The sequence below is a fragment of the Cajanus cajan genome, chromosome 8 (assembly GCF_000230855.2).
Source record: "Cajanus cajan strain Asha chromosome 8, NIPB_CcT2T_4, whole genome shotgun sequence".
Lineage (NCBI taxonomy): Eukaryota > Viridiplantae > Streptophyta > Magnoliopsida > Fabales > Fabaceae > Cajanus > Cajanus cajan.
The window spans coordinates 54,314,489-54,329,583 of record NC_138524.1 but is presented as its reverse complement, the minus strand read 5'-3'; the positions used below and the strand labels follow the sequence as shown (position 1 = coordinate 54,329,583).

Here is a 15,095-nt window from a genome sequence, read left to right as displayed (position 1 = left end):
CTCTTGAGGTTGACCACGAATTTGGATGAGGAACTCCTTTGAAGAAGCTTCAATGGAGAAGAATCACCAAGGAGGTTCGGTTACTCCATGAAAGAGTGATGAAGCTTGTTGAACAAGCTAAAAGGTTGGAAACCTTTGAGAGAAACTTAGAGAGAAAGTTTCCCCACGAAATTTAGGACTTTAAGAGGAGAGAATTTGAGTCAAATTCTGATTTCATATCTCAAAAAGTGAAGTACAATGAGCAATTTAGAAATATATAGGGAGAGGTAGCTTGTAGAGGAAGCTAACCTTAACCATGGTTCACTAGGAACCATGGTAAGGTGTAGCTAACCATCCATGGTTTCTAAAACTTGTAGGAGAAGCTAACCTTGACCATGGTTCACTTAAGAACCATGTTAAGGTCAGCCAAACCTACTAAGGTTTAGAAGCTTGGAAGGCAAGCTTCAAAGCTTGTAAGAGAAGCTAGAAATTTCGGCCAAGAATAAAAGGAATGAGCTAGGCGGCCAAGGCTAAAAAATGCTCCATGATTTATTTCAAAAATATTTGATTTGGTTTAGTTAGGTTCATCATATGATGATGAGACCTAGCTAAATCAAATCTATAAAAAATTAGGAGCAAAATGAGTTTAATATGCAAAATTTTTCCTAGGCCCAGTTCTGGCCCAATTACTAGTCACACCCTCAAGCATTGCTAAATGCCACCCCTTTTTCCCTACTGAAAAAATATAAAATGAATGTATCAACAAAGGAGGTTAAATGGAGTTAAACTCTCCAAGTAACCCACCCTAAAATCAATATACAATCACTAGTTAAAAGCAAGTAAAGTGCCTCACAAATACAAAGGCAAAAATAAGCCTATACAAAGAGACTACTATATGTACAAACATATGAAAGGTCTTTAATATCATCCCATTCCTCTTGGTTCTTTTAAGATATCACCTCTTGGATTCCTTGGCCTTGGCCATAGTCTATCACCCTCTCAGACACAACTCTCGTTTAATGACTGCAACGTTGCTAAGGGATAAGCTCGAGCCCCATCTGCTAAAGATTCCCTATTGTTGGGCAAGTATATCTCGTTAGGTGACCCATAACAAGACCCCTCAACCAGAGATCCAAGGTCGTTGAGTGAAACTGTTAGCTGATATCTTTTATTTTTAAATATTTTTTTTTCTGTTATTATAATCAGATAATTTATCTGTTATAATTTTCTTATCTTTCCGTTGTTTCCCATAGTATAAATACACCTTTTTGTATTCATTCCAAATAAGATATATGAAGAACTCTTCTCAATTCTTTGAATTCGTTCACTTTCTTTTCTCATACTTTCTTTGATTCTTTTACATGGTATCATGAGCGAGGTTGATCCTTTGACACAATCCCGTCTTCTTCTGCAATCCTTTTTCCGCTGATTCTTGGAATTATCTTGTTGATAATGGCGAAACCTAGAATAGATCCTGAAAGTCCTTACTACATGCATGCGAATGAAAGTCCTGGAGCAATTCTTGTCTCAGTCAAATTAAATGGAGAAAATTATCATCCATGGTCAAGATCTATGTACATGGCTCTGAAGTCCAAGAACAAGGAACAGTTCATTGATGGAACTATTATCAAGCCTCCAAAAGCAGACCCAATGTTTAAAGCCTGGGATCGATGCAATACAATGATATTGTCTTGGCTAACTCATTCTTTAGAACCAGAAATTACAGAGAGTGTTTTATGGATTGACAACGCATTAGATGTGTGGAAAGATCTTCAAGATAGGTATTATCAAGGTGATATGTTTAGAATAAGTGATTTGCAAGAAACGATTTATATGCTTAAGCAAGGAGATCTAACAATAACTGCATATTACACTCAATTGAAGACACTTTGGCAGGAATTAGATAATTTTCGTCCCATACCAACATGTAAATGTGCAGTAGCTTGTAATTGTGATTTGTTATCCATTGTAAGATCTTATAGAGAAAATGACTACGTGATTAGATTCCTAAAAGGATTGAATGAGCAGTATTCATCTGTTAGATCTAATATCATGCTCATGGAGCCTCTACCTAACATTACTAAGTTATTTTCTCTATTGATTCAACAAGAAAGACAATTCAATTCTGTAATTGATGACAGCAAAGCTCTAGCCGTTATTGATCAACAAGGCTTTCGGGGAAGACCTCCCAACAGAGGAGGAAGAGCTGGCAGATTTATTAGAGGAGGAAGAGGTCATAATAGTAAGGTTTGTACCTACTGCAACAAACTTGGCCATACAATTGAAACATGTTATAAGAAGCACGGATACCCACCTCATTTCAAAGGAGGTTCAGCTCATAATTGTTACAATGAGGAGTGTGATGAAGGCAATCCAGTCCTTAATGAGAGTGTTGGTGACATTTCAAAAGGGGAGAAAGGAGAAAACTCTCTCGGATTCACAGCTGAACAACATAAGGCTCTCTTGGGTATGCTAACTCAACAACAATCTCACCACACAGCCAATCATATTACCACATATGAACTTCCTTCAACATCTGATCCTCAGTCAGGTATTGTTTACACTGTTTCAAATAATATGAATAACAATATTTGGATATTGGATTCGGGAGCTACTGATCATATTTGCAGATCAATTAAATTATTTCAATGTTTGAGAAGGATCAAACCAGTAAAGATACATCTACCAGATGGAAAGTGTGTCACAACAAATTTATGTGGATCTATTTTTTTCTCAGAAGATTTTTTTCTTGCTGATGTTCTATACATTCCAGAATTCAATTTTAATCTTGTTTCTGTATCAAGACTGATAAGGCAACTGGGATGCAGACTAACTTTCTCTGGTGATTTATGTGATATCCAGGACTCCCAATCTATGAAGATGATTGGTGCAGCTAAGCATAACATGGGTCTCTATGTTCTGGATTGGAAACCCAAAGTGTGCCTATACTTACATTCTGTTAATAATTTTCACTCTTATGACAATGATTTGTGGCACATTAGGCTAGGTCATTTGGCTCATGAAAAATTGCAGGCTATGAAAAACAATTTTCCTTTCATTGATTGTAAGAAAAACAAAGATCCATGTAATGTTTGTTATCTTGCGAAACAAAGACAATTACCTTTTTCTCATAGTGTTACAAAGGCTGATGAAATTTTTGACTTGCTTCATGTTGACATATGGGGACCCACTACCCCAGCTTCTATTTTTGGACACAGATTCTTCTTAACTATTGTTGATGATAAATCTAGACATACCTGGGTATATTTTATGAAACACAAATCTGAAGTTGCTGATCACTTATCCTCTTTCATTACACTTATAGAAAATCAATTTGGTAAGAAAGTTAAATGTGTGAGATCAGACAATAGGCCTGAATTTTTGTTAAAAAATTTTTATCATGAGAAAGGGATTTTGCACCAGACCTCTTGTGTAGAAACCCCTCAACAAAATGGCATTGTTGAGAGGAAACATCAACATATCATGACAGTTGCTCGAGCCTTGGTGATGCAGTCCAACCTTCCAAAATCTTTTTGGTTTTATGCTGTTAGTCATGCTGTTTTTCTCATCAATAGACAACCATCTTCATTCCTAGAAAATAAAATTCCCTATGAGATTATATATAATGCATTACCTGATCTTGCTGGAATTAAGGTTTTTGGCTGTCTTGCATATGCTACCACTCTTCATCACAATAGAAAGAAATTTGATCCAAGGGGAAGAAGATGTGTTTTTCTGGGGTTCAAGCCTCAGGTTAAAGGATCTATTCTTTATGATTTGAACAGCAGAGAAACCTTTTTAAGTAGACATGTTGAGTACTTTGAGCACATTTTTCCCTTCCTTCCGACGTCACCTTTAGACCTTACACAGACCATATCTTTACCTAGACACCAACCACCCTTACCCATTGATACAGATCCAACACCCTTATCCACAAATACAACACCTACATCATCGCCTGTATCAGTTGTTCCTCCACCACCTTTTGTTCAAAAATCCACCAGACCCAGAAAACTTCCCTCTTATCTTCATGACTATCATCACACCTTACTTACCACTCACAATTCACCTACTATTTCTCAACCCCTATATTCCATTCATAATCACATTTCTTATTCTAATCTTTCACCTTCTCAAAAAGCCTTCTCCTTATCCATTTCATCCATCAAAGAGCCTAATTCATATGTTGAAGCCATCCAAGATGAATCTTGGAAGACAGCCATCCAGACTGAATTAACTGCTCTTGAAAAGAACAATACTTGGATTCTTACTCCCTTGCCACCAAATAAACAAGTTGTTGGTTGTAAATGGGTTTTTAAACTCAAATTTAATTCTGATGGAACTATTGAAAGGCACAAGGACAGGCTTGTTGCCAAGGGCTACACTCAAACAGAAGGGTTGGACTATTTGGATACCTTCAGTCCAGTTGTGAAGATGACCACTATGAGGACTTTATTAGCTGTTGCTACAGCTAAAAATTGGCACATTCATCAATTAGATGTAAATACGGCATTCCTTCATGGAGATTTACATGAAGAGGTCTATATGACTCCTCCCCCAGGCCTAACTGTTTCTCCTCATCAATCCAATTGTGTTTGTAAATTGGTCAAATCCTTATATGGTCTCAAGCAAGCGAGCAGACAGTGGAATGCCAAACTTACATCCGTTTTGATTGATTCTGGTTTTAAACAATCCATGGCAGATTACTCTCTCTTTACTAAGCAATTTGGTGCTAAATTTACTGATATCTTAGTATATGTTGATGATCTTGTTTTAGCAGGAAATGATCCCACAGAAATCAATTACATAAAATCTTTGCTGGATCAGAAATTTACTATCAAAGATCTGGGTCAATTAAAGTATTTTTTGGGAATGGAAGTTGCTAGATCTTCCACTGGTATTGCCCTTTATCAACGGAAGTATGCCTTGGATCTTATTGAGGACACAGGTCTCCTTGCCTCCAAACCTTGTAAGTCACTTATGGACCATTCTGTTAAATTGCACAAAATTGTTGGCACTCCACTCAGTGATCCAACTCAGTACAGGAGATTACTTGGGCGTCTAATATATTTGACTAACACCAGAGCTGACATTAGTTTCTCAGTCAATCATCTTAGTCAGTTCATGGATCAACCCACTGATGTGCACTATCAGGCTGCTTTAAGAATTTTGAAATATGTCAAAAATGCTCCTGGAAAGGGACTTTTCTTCCCTTCTTCTTCTGATCTCACACTCAAGGGATATAGTGATTCTGATTGGGCTTCTTGTTCTGATACTCGTCGTTCTGTAACAGGATTCTCTTTCTTTCTCGGACCTGCACTCATCTCCTGGAAGAGTAAAAAGCAAGCTACTGTTTCCAAATCTTCTGCTGAAGCAGAATATCGTGCCTTGGCCCAAAGCACTTGTGAGGCTCAATGGATTTCCTATCTCCTCCATGACTTTGGTCTTCATAATTTTCATCCTATTGTTTTGTTTTGTGACAATCAGTCAGCCCTTCATATTGCTTCCAATCCTGTTTTTCATGAGAGAACCAAACACATTGAACTTGATTGTCATATTGTTCGGGAAAAATTGCAAGTTGGTTTAATACATTTGCTACCAATTTCTACTGCAGATCAGCTAGCTGATGTTTTTACTAAAGCTCTTAGTCCGAGACATTTTGAGCAGATTATTTCCAAGCTTGGAATGTTTGACATCCATTCCAGCTTGAGGGGGGGTGTTAGCTGATATCTTTTATTTTTAAATATTTTTTTTTCTGTTATTATAATCAGATAATTTATCTGTTATAATTTTCTTATCTTTCTGTTGTTTCCCATAGTATAAATACACCTTTTTGTATTCATTCCAAATAAGATATATGAAGAACTCTTCTCAATTCTTTGAATTCATTCACTTTCTTTTCTCATACTTTCTTTGATTCTTTTACAGAAACCACCTTGTTGAGCCATTACAACATATCTTAGCACTAGCAACCAACTGTTGTTGGTAGCCTTTCTCGCTCAGTAGAGCTTCATCCAACCACCAAATTCGTTAAGCGAGACAAGTCTTGTTGACTTTCATGGTGCTTTCATCTTCCAACACCATTTTGCCACTAGATTTAACATGCAATCCATCAAAGATCACTAATTCATCATCTAGTACATGATTCTATCCAAAAATAACACATTCAACATAGTATTTAACACAAAATCATCATCATCATCATCATCATCATCATCATAATCATAAGTAGTAGTAGTAGTAGTGTTTTCCTAAAATTATGGTATAGAAAATGATGTATTATTTTTTATCTTGCATTATTATTGTAAGAATGATATAATAATTAAAGTAGCGATGGAAAATAAATATGTGTAAGATATAAAAAAATATTTTCTTAAACTAAAAAAATTTGTTAAAATCTTAAAAGTTTTTGAGGTTGTTAAAGTATCATTTAAATTTAGTCAAGTTTAAGAAGAAGAAAAAATTAATATTGACTTGGAAAAGAAAAAAAGTGGAAAATTCAATTTTTTAATGATAGATTTCTATGTGTGCTTCATAAATACATATTATATTTTTCATATGCTACACATGTCAATATACACATCATGCTTAGGTATACATATTAATGTTGATTATTTGGTGTGTCAAACCTATTAGTTATTCATTAAAAATAATATTCATTAATTGTTGAGATTTTATAGCTAATTCCACATTGGCCTTTGAAACCTAAGATTTACATTTTTTAAGAATTACGGAAGTTTGTTAGAAAAGAAAGAAATTTTGATCTGTCTTGTTTCCCTGAAACCTTTAATTCCCTATCTTTCTACTGTCAAAATCCTATCACATTTAAATTTCCAATTAAATTTCCAAGTGTTTATCGTCTTTTTTTTCAATGCATGTCTCTTAAAGTTTCAAGCTTTCACCTTGATGGTTGTCAGAAAACAATTTCATCAAAGACCCTTTTGAATATTTCCAAACCCGTGGGTATGTTATTTCAATTATTCATGATCCCCTAAATTGAATATGATATGTTTGGTTTATGTAATTGCTTTTAATATCCTTCTAGTTTGTTCATGTGCAGAAATTATCATCACTTTCTTCTTGATACTAAAAATTTAAGAAAAATATATATTCTAATATGTAAGAATTTCCATTGAATTTTTTTTTCTTCGTATGCCCTGAATATTCATTCTGATTAACATATCTCATGTGCGAATTGGTCAAATTTAATATGAACAATGTCTTGTTTTTACATGCAGAGAAGCAATTGACATAGGGTTGATCACATATTGTAGCACTATATTTTTCTTTTGGTTTCAAATATTGGAGGCCAGAAATGTCTATACAACATGAAAATCTTGATACAAATGATGTAATATGTAAGAGTTTTTAATTATTTTGTTAATGTCTTTTCCCTTTCCCCTAAAATGAATGTAATAGAATGATTGATTTTGGATACAAGAAGAGATTCATTGATATCATAGGCTAATTTTATTTATTTATTTCTCCCATCCCCGTTCCTCTTTTATGGTGAAAAATATTTAATGACTTGACGAGTGAGAAGGGATAATGCAAATGTCTTTTGTCTAAGGAATTGGAAAATGATCATATGAAATTTTTTAAGCAACATGGGATGTGATTTTCAAAAAAATTTTACTAATTGTTTTGCTTCCTAGGAATTGTTGGCAAGATCATTTGTTTTTTTATTCTAAATTTTGAGAATATGGTAGATACTTCATATATTATTCTTCGTACCATGTCACAACATCAAAGGGGAAATATTGACAAAAGTTAAATGACCCTTGGTTTTAATTAAGCAATACCAAAAGAAAAAATATATTTTCAAAATAAATTTTAATCTTTGGGAACACATAAAAACATGGTATATAAAGTGTTTCATATATCATATATATGTATCATACCATTTGGATAGTACTCATAGGCTAAATGATGCATAAAGAATGGTCTTGTGTACAAAAATGTCTTCTTGGCATCAATCATTTGAGATTAGGTTTCGAAGACATGTTTTGGTTGACTTGTATTACAAAGTAAAATCAGGTTAGCAAAATAAAATGATAAGACATAATCAAAATAATTTTAGAGTTTCACTCTAGTTGACTCAATGATTTATGACTCATTAACACAACTTCAATAAAATGACCCAGAGCACAAATTAGTATGCAAAACATGGTACAAATGGTAGTTCAAGTTTAGAACTACTTAATAGAAATAAGTCATCAATAATTCAAAAGCCTTGATGGCTTTAATGTTCTCACAGAAAATAATTTGTCTATCTTTTATATATCATACATATATTTAATGAGACCTAAAACATCTTGGGAGTTGTAATTAGCTTTACAATCAAATATGCATGTCTTCATCTAGAGAGAAATTAGTAATTTGTCATGAAATTTAGATTAGTTCAACATTATAAAGTTTCATAAATGTAATCAGAAAACTTGATCAAGAGTCATAATGTGCATTAAAAAGTTTTAGTAGTTTTGAAGTTTCAATTTAGGACACAGTTACCCTATAGAAGTTACAATAAATGTTGAGTATAATTTTTACCTATACAAAAGCAACTGATAATTTAATGTATAGATGTAGCATTTCTAAAAGGTTGTCTCTATTTGTAGGATTCAACTTATGTTATTACCCTTGTGATAGAAAACATAACCCCATAAACCTATTTTCTTGATTTTCAACTGATATTGTGTTTCTTTTCATTATATTTACCAATTAATAGGTCCACAAAAAAGACTAACAAATTTGATGCATGGTGCTGGAAACAAGTTTTGTGCTGATTGTGGAACTCCAGAACCAAAATGGGTGTAAGTATTTGACTGGTTTTTCATAGGAATCTAGTATGTTTGGCTTTATTTATATACCATTATTGATCATGAAAAAAAAAAGTTGTTTCATTGTTTTTGAAAAAGAAAAGAAAAGGCTTTGTTTTCTAAGTAAAGATAAACATGATTTTTTGTTAAGGTTATTTACACTTGACTAGACTAGAAAAAACTATATGAGCTTGTTTTTTTTTTTATCTTTATATTGATTCCTATCTTAGTGACTAGAGTTTTCAAATTGAGATTGAGGGATCAAATTTTATTATGTAAGTGTACAAACCATATGTCTTGTCATTGGTACTAAATGAGTCATGAAGGCAACAAATTAATTAGGTCTAAAGGCATACATGTTCTTCCAAATATCTAAATTCTAATGTTAAAATGTGTCATGTTAACCTTAATAATTATTGTGTCAACACATTTTTAAATTAAAATCATGGTAAAAAATCTATATATGGTCAATTTACAAACTAAGAATAATGAATTAATATAAAAGAATAATATATGTATCTACCAAATGCTTTAAAGCTTATAATTTGAAAATTTGGTAATCTATTTTCTTCTCTTTAACTAGAAGATCTAACTTTTTATTAATTACTCACTTGTATTTTAATGATTTTTTTTCTTGATATAAATACTAGATAACCATTTTCTTCTTTGGAGAGAGATATTTTAATTTTACTTCTATGGTAATACAAGAATTGACATCATAATGGTAGCCATTTGGATATTTGTTATGATGATAATCCTTTAGACTTTGTTCACTACCATGATTATAAGTATTGGTTGTCATTGATTACATTCATCTAGATTAATAAAAGAATTTATTTTCCTATATAAACTATTCCTTTCACTTGTTCAGATGATTTGAGCAATAATTGCTTTGAAGATACATAATGTATTTAGAATTCATTGATATAAATAGTCTTATAATAAAATCGTGAGCTCATACTATCCATACTTGTTTTGATGTGATAAATTTATTCAACATTAGATCTTCAAGTCTTGGAGTGTTTATATGCATCAAGTGTTCTGGCATACATAGAAGTTTAGGAGTCCACATATCAAAGGTACGTTTCTAAAAAATATTTTAGAATAATTTTTAGTGACATTTTTTTATTGAATTCATTTATCTTTCAAATGTTATATTACCTTTTAGAAAAATAAAAAGTTTGGGATTAACAATATACAATACATACATGTTTGTAGGAAAATAATTTATGTTAAATAATCACATTAAAATTATTTATTCATCAATTCCAACTTTCTTAAAAACATGCATGTGTTAGGGGACTAATATACTGTTTTATCTAAAGTTTCATAATTTCTCAAAATATAACTAATGACATATGTTCCAACATAATTTTATCATTAATCATTAGAAAATGCAAAAACATAAATATTACATCACATAACATATTATTAAAAAAACTATTGGCTAGATGGAAAAAAAATCATCAATATAAATTGCAAATATTCAAGGGAATTCCATGTAAATGAAGTTACAATTCTATCTAATTCATAAAAACACGCCATTTTAAACTTTTCCCAAGAAGAAATAAATAAAATAATAAATAAAAATTTATAAATGAAAACTAAACAAAAGTAAATGTCAATATTGAGTAATTAGAGCTAGTTTTGATAAAATTCACAAAAAGCACTTTAAGAAAAGAAAATAACAAAATAAAAGAGGTAAAATGAATAAAATTTCTCACATAAATTTAAATCAACTTATGCACCTCCATTTATGCAGAATATAAACATGAAAGTTTTAGAAAAAAGTTTAGTTGCATAAGTTAAATTTTTTTTAACTTCTAAGAGAAGTTTAGTTTATTTTATCTTCTTAATTCATTTTATTTTTCCCTCATGAGTGTCTCTAGAGAAATTTATCCAAACTACATCTTAATAATACTATAGAACCACTCAATGTTTGACATTATATATTTTCAAACGTGATGAAAGAGGAATGTTGAACCACTTGTCCCCATTTTATCCCTCATTCACCAAGGTTATTTGTTTTTGCATAATTGGCACATTGCGAAAAGAAATTCTAACATTATTTGAAGCTATTACAGGTTCTATCATTGAAGCTAGATGAATGGACAAATGAACAAGTTGATGCATTAGAAAAGTTGGGTGGAAATATATTATTAAATAAGAAGTACGAAGCTTTCCTCCCAAGTAGCATAAAAAAACCAAGACCAAATTCAACCATTGAAGAGCGCTCCGAATTTATTCGGTAACTAAAAAAATAAACTAATTTTTTAGTGTGTATAGGAATTACACTATTTTGATTCAAAAATGTACTATTTAATTTTTCAGAAGAAAATATGACTTACAACAATTTATGGAAGGTGGTGACAATTTGTCATGCTCCATTGTGCCATCTCAAGGAAGAAATTTTTCACTTGCTCAAAGTAGCACTTCATACTACAATTCTTTTATGGACAAGAAACCATTTGAAAAGCAACCAACTAGAAATCGTATTGGGAATGCCTTTCGAAATAGTTGGGGAAGAAAAGATTATGAGCACAAGTCTGTAAAGAAGAGTACCTCATTGGTAATTCCTTTGATTAAGGCCAACTATATCATTCATCTCTTATATGAACAAAAACTATAAATTTAGAATTAGTTATAGCAAAAAATTATGCTACATACTAAATTCTTATGTTGCTCTTTCTCTCCCTTGTTCTCTATTTTAGCCAAAGAAAAAAATGGGGGAAAGAAATAGTTTCAAAATGACTTACTGGAAATTTTTATTGAATGAGTTGCAATCTTCAAAAAATAAAAATACTTAAAAATCTAGTAATATTACTATATGATACACTTCTATTTTTGAACTCGTGAGATTGAAGACCATTGAAGAAATCAAGACAAAAATCAAAAAAACTGAGAGAAGAAGAAGAAGAACATAAATAAATTATTGCCACAATTCCAATTAAAATTGATAATGTCAAAAAAGGATCTACCACAATCCTTCAACAAACCTTGATAAGAAGTAAAGGTTCATCCAAAAACCAAAGAAAAATTCTTAAAATTCTCTCACAAGCTTCAAAAGTTATTATCAATTTCATTCAAAATTAAGTACAAGTGTTTATGGAAACCTATTTATACCTTTAGGCCAAAACATAGTGTTTAGAAGTTTAATGAGGCCTAAATGAAGACTATATACACACAAAAAAAAATTACAATTCCAGTTGGCAGCAAAAGCAAGGAATTATGCTTAAGCTAAGAAAATCTCGTTTAAGCTAAATTTGGGATGACAACGAAAAGAGGAAATTTTGTAAGTCAGTAAAATCTCGCCTATGCTAAAATTCATAATAGATTTTTCATTTATGCTTTCTTTTTCTTCCATTTCTTCATCCAAATAATTGATTTAGCCTTTATCTTTGGCCCTCCAAAGTCTTCAAAATCAACCTTAAAAAGGTCTTCAAGTCCTTCCTTGATTAGCTATCCTAGTCCTTTATCAGTTGATATACTGAAAAACAATGGGTTTATATGTTTTTTAGTTTATCATATGATTAAAAAAACATAGCCTATAACATATTAATTTTCAAGAACTACAATATTAGGTTTATATCACCTCTTTTCCTTCTGTTCTTTTGACTTCATAGCCTTATGAAGAATGAGTTAAGAATCAAGACATTTGTATAATGTGGAACATATTCCCATACCTTATTTTGAATAAAATAAAATAAAAATAATGGTTTTTGAAATGTTGAACTTTTTTCTTCTTCTAAATACTTAATCTTGTTGCTCCCATTTATTATTATAGGCAGGTATGGTTGAATTTGTTGGGTTGATTAAGGTTAATATCGTTAGAGGCACTCACCTAGCTGTTCGAGATGTAATGACTAGTGACCCTTATGTCATCATTTCTTTGGGTCATCAAGTGAGAATCTTCATTTGTCACCAACTCTAAAAATAGGAAAATAATGTAACATGTAATATGAAACATTTTATATTTTTTTTGCAGTCAGTAAAAACACGTGTCATAAAGAATAATTTGAATCCAGTTTGGAATGAAAGCCTAATGTTATCAATTCCAAAGAATATTCCTCCTCTTAAAGTGGTAAGCTCAATTTTTTTTTCAATTATTGTTAATCATAAATGGTTGTTATTGGTGTTTTTGTACCATAATCATACTTGTACTTAGTGAAAGTGTGATCTCATGAATGTTAAATATATTTAGACTTTAAAAAATTATTTTTGTAATAAATCATTGGAATTGTCTCATGGATGTGAAATATATTAAGACTATAAAATAATTAGTTTGTAATAGATCATTTTAGTTGTTACAATATTAATGTCCATTTATTTTCATTTCCCATTGAACTTCAAATAAGTCTTTCGATTTATAATGATTAACATGTTAAGCTATACCATTATATAGAAAAGATGTTGTACATAAGATGATTCATTTACAAAAATAAGTTAAAATGAAAAAAAAAATATGGTCTTGGACTTGTGGAAAAACCTTATTGAAATTTAGTTTTTTGGGATAGAAAAGAATAAATCTTTGTCAAAAGTTTAAAAGCACAAATCAAAATGGATTACTTTGCACAATTAAAAATTTTATTTGTGTAAGTAAACAATATTTTTCACCGAATGCAAAATGTTTTTGTGTTGTTTGTTTTCCATTTATAAAACTCATTTAGGTTACCTTCATCTATCCATTTTTTTTATTTTTCAACTATTTATGAAAAAAATTAACTACATAGTAAATACTTCTTCTATGTAAATTTTCATTCTTTCTAACATTATTAAATTAGGGTAAATAATTTGCATATCATGACACCACTTTTTGTTTCTCTTTTTAAAAAAATTTCATGTCTTTTTTTCTCCTGAAAAAGAATTGTTAATGTTTAACATTGTACTTATGTTGGTGTCCCATTTATGTAGCAGTACCTTTACATAAAAAAATGATTTCATTTTTTTTGTTGTTGATAACATTGCATGCATACCATTTTTCATGGCATCAATGTTAGATTGATTAGATTTATTGGGGGTGTTTATGTGTAGCTTGTGTATGATAAGGATACATTTTCAACTGATGATTTTATGGGAGAAGCTGAAATAGATATTCAACCTCTAGTTATAGCTGCAAAGGCTTACGAAAAATCAACAATCAATGAATCCATGCAGCTTGGGAAATTTGTAGCAAATAACGACAACACCCTTGTTAGAGATGGTATCATATCCCTTGATGAAGGAAAAATCAAACAAGAAATATCAGTGAGGCTACAAAATGTTGAGAGAGGTGAGCTGGAGATTGAACTTGAGTGTGTTCCTCTAACTCAATAGTTGAATAAATGTTAAGGGTCAAAACTTAGACCAAATTAACCATAATAGAGCTCAAATTATGAAAATTTGAATATGCAGATTGTCCTGCCTCTTTCTTTCTTGTACATTATTTCATGAATAGATGGGATTACTTCTTTATTCAAGTTTCTATTTTATTTCCTCAGTTACTGGTATCTTAAGAATCTCATAGTGAATAATATATCTAAGAATTTGGTCTTTAATCGAGGTCAATGGCGTCTTGTAAGTCATCACCTAGTGGAATAAGCTTAAGGAGTTAACTTAATTTGCTAATTACGTTTACTATGACAACATTGAAAATAATTAAGGCTTTTGTTGTCAAATGACACTATGTAATTCATGTAGTTGACCTCATTTAGGTAAATAATATATCTAAAAATTCAATCTTTGATTGAGTTAAATAAGGCTTTTCATATGAATGAAGATTTTAATTGATAGATACCCCAATAGTCTTTAATCGATATCATCTAGTAGGATAAAACTTTTATTGTTGTTGTTTGGGTATTTGTATTCAAAACTCATTAAGAAAAAAACACAATACTAATTTAACAACTACAAAGAATAATGAATTATTTGCAATAGTTTATTTTTTTAAAGATGACATATCCATAAATTTTCACATTATTTTTTCTCTTGTTAAGTTCATTCTCTAGAATACATTGTTGGGTTATCTTGGATAAACACAGTTCCACATTTCAATTAACAATAGTTCAATGTAACATTTCCCTATGAAATTGTACAATCTCATTATCCACATTTTAAAGTGGTTATCTAGTCTTGGAAAACTAAAATGTTCCAACAATTTCTCAAGAATTTCATTTAAGACTTTATAGGGTTGTAGATGTTAGAAAAAGATAACTATTCCAAGAGATGAGTGAATTAGATTTTAAAAATTCTTCTTAAGTTTTCTAAAATAAAAACTTTTTTAAAGACTTTTCAATTTAACCAATTGATTTTAAGCCAAGGTGA

At 31.0% G+C, this 15,095-nt stretch overlaps 1 protein-coding gene across 5 annotated transcripts; it reads left to right on the top strand.

Annotated features, from left to right (window-relative positions):
• Positions 1 to 6,612: 6,612 nt before the first annotated feature.
• Positions 6,613 to 15,095, top strand: LOC114915188 (putative ADP-ribosylation factor GTPase-activating protein AGD11). Of its 5 annotated transcripts, none has more exons than XM_083062827.1 (10): positions 6,624 to 6,942; positions 7,040 to 7,098; positions 7,218 to 7,337; positions 8,705 to 8,789; positions 9,799 to 9,874; positions 10,880 to 11,043; positions 11,127 to 11,364; positions 12,580 to 12,696; positions 12,781 to 12,876; positions 13,827 to 15,088. In XM_083062827.1, exons 3-10 carry the CDS (start codon positions 7,295 to 7,297, stop codon positions 14,106 to 14,108), a joined length of 1,101 nt encoding a protein of 366 aa, XP_082918953.1. In that variant the 5' UTR covers positions 6,624 to 6,942; positions 7,040 to 7,098; positions 7,218 to 7,294; the 3' UTR covers positions 14,109 to 15,088. The 5 variants fall into 5 exon arrangements, with proteins under 5 accessions (XP_082918955.1, XP_082918952.1, XP_082918953.1 ...); XM_029269517.2 differs by having other exon boundaries at positions 7,025 to 7,098; XM_083062828.1 differs by lacking the exon at positions 7,040 to 7,098.

Excerpts from the sequence above, each read along its gene's own strand:
- LOC114915188 (XM_083062826.1), top strand. The coding sequence starts at position 6,855 with ATGTCTCTTAAAGTTTCAAGCTTTCACCTTGATGGTTGTCAGAAAACA. Across the intron at positions 11,365-12,579 it reads TAAAGAAGAGTACCTCATTG|GCAGGTATGGTTGAATTTGT; the intron begins GTAATTCCTTTG and ends TTATTATTATAG. Across the intron at positions 12,697-12,780 it reads TCATTTCTTTGGGTCATCAA|TCAGTAAAAACACGTGTCAT; the intron begins GTGAGAATCTTC and ends TTTTTTTTGCAG.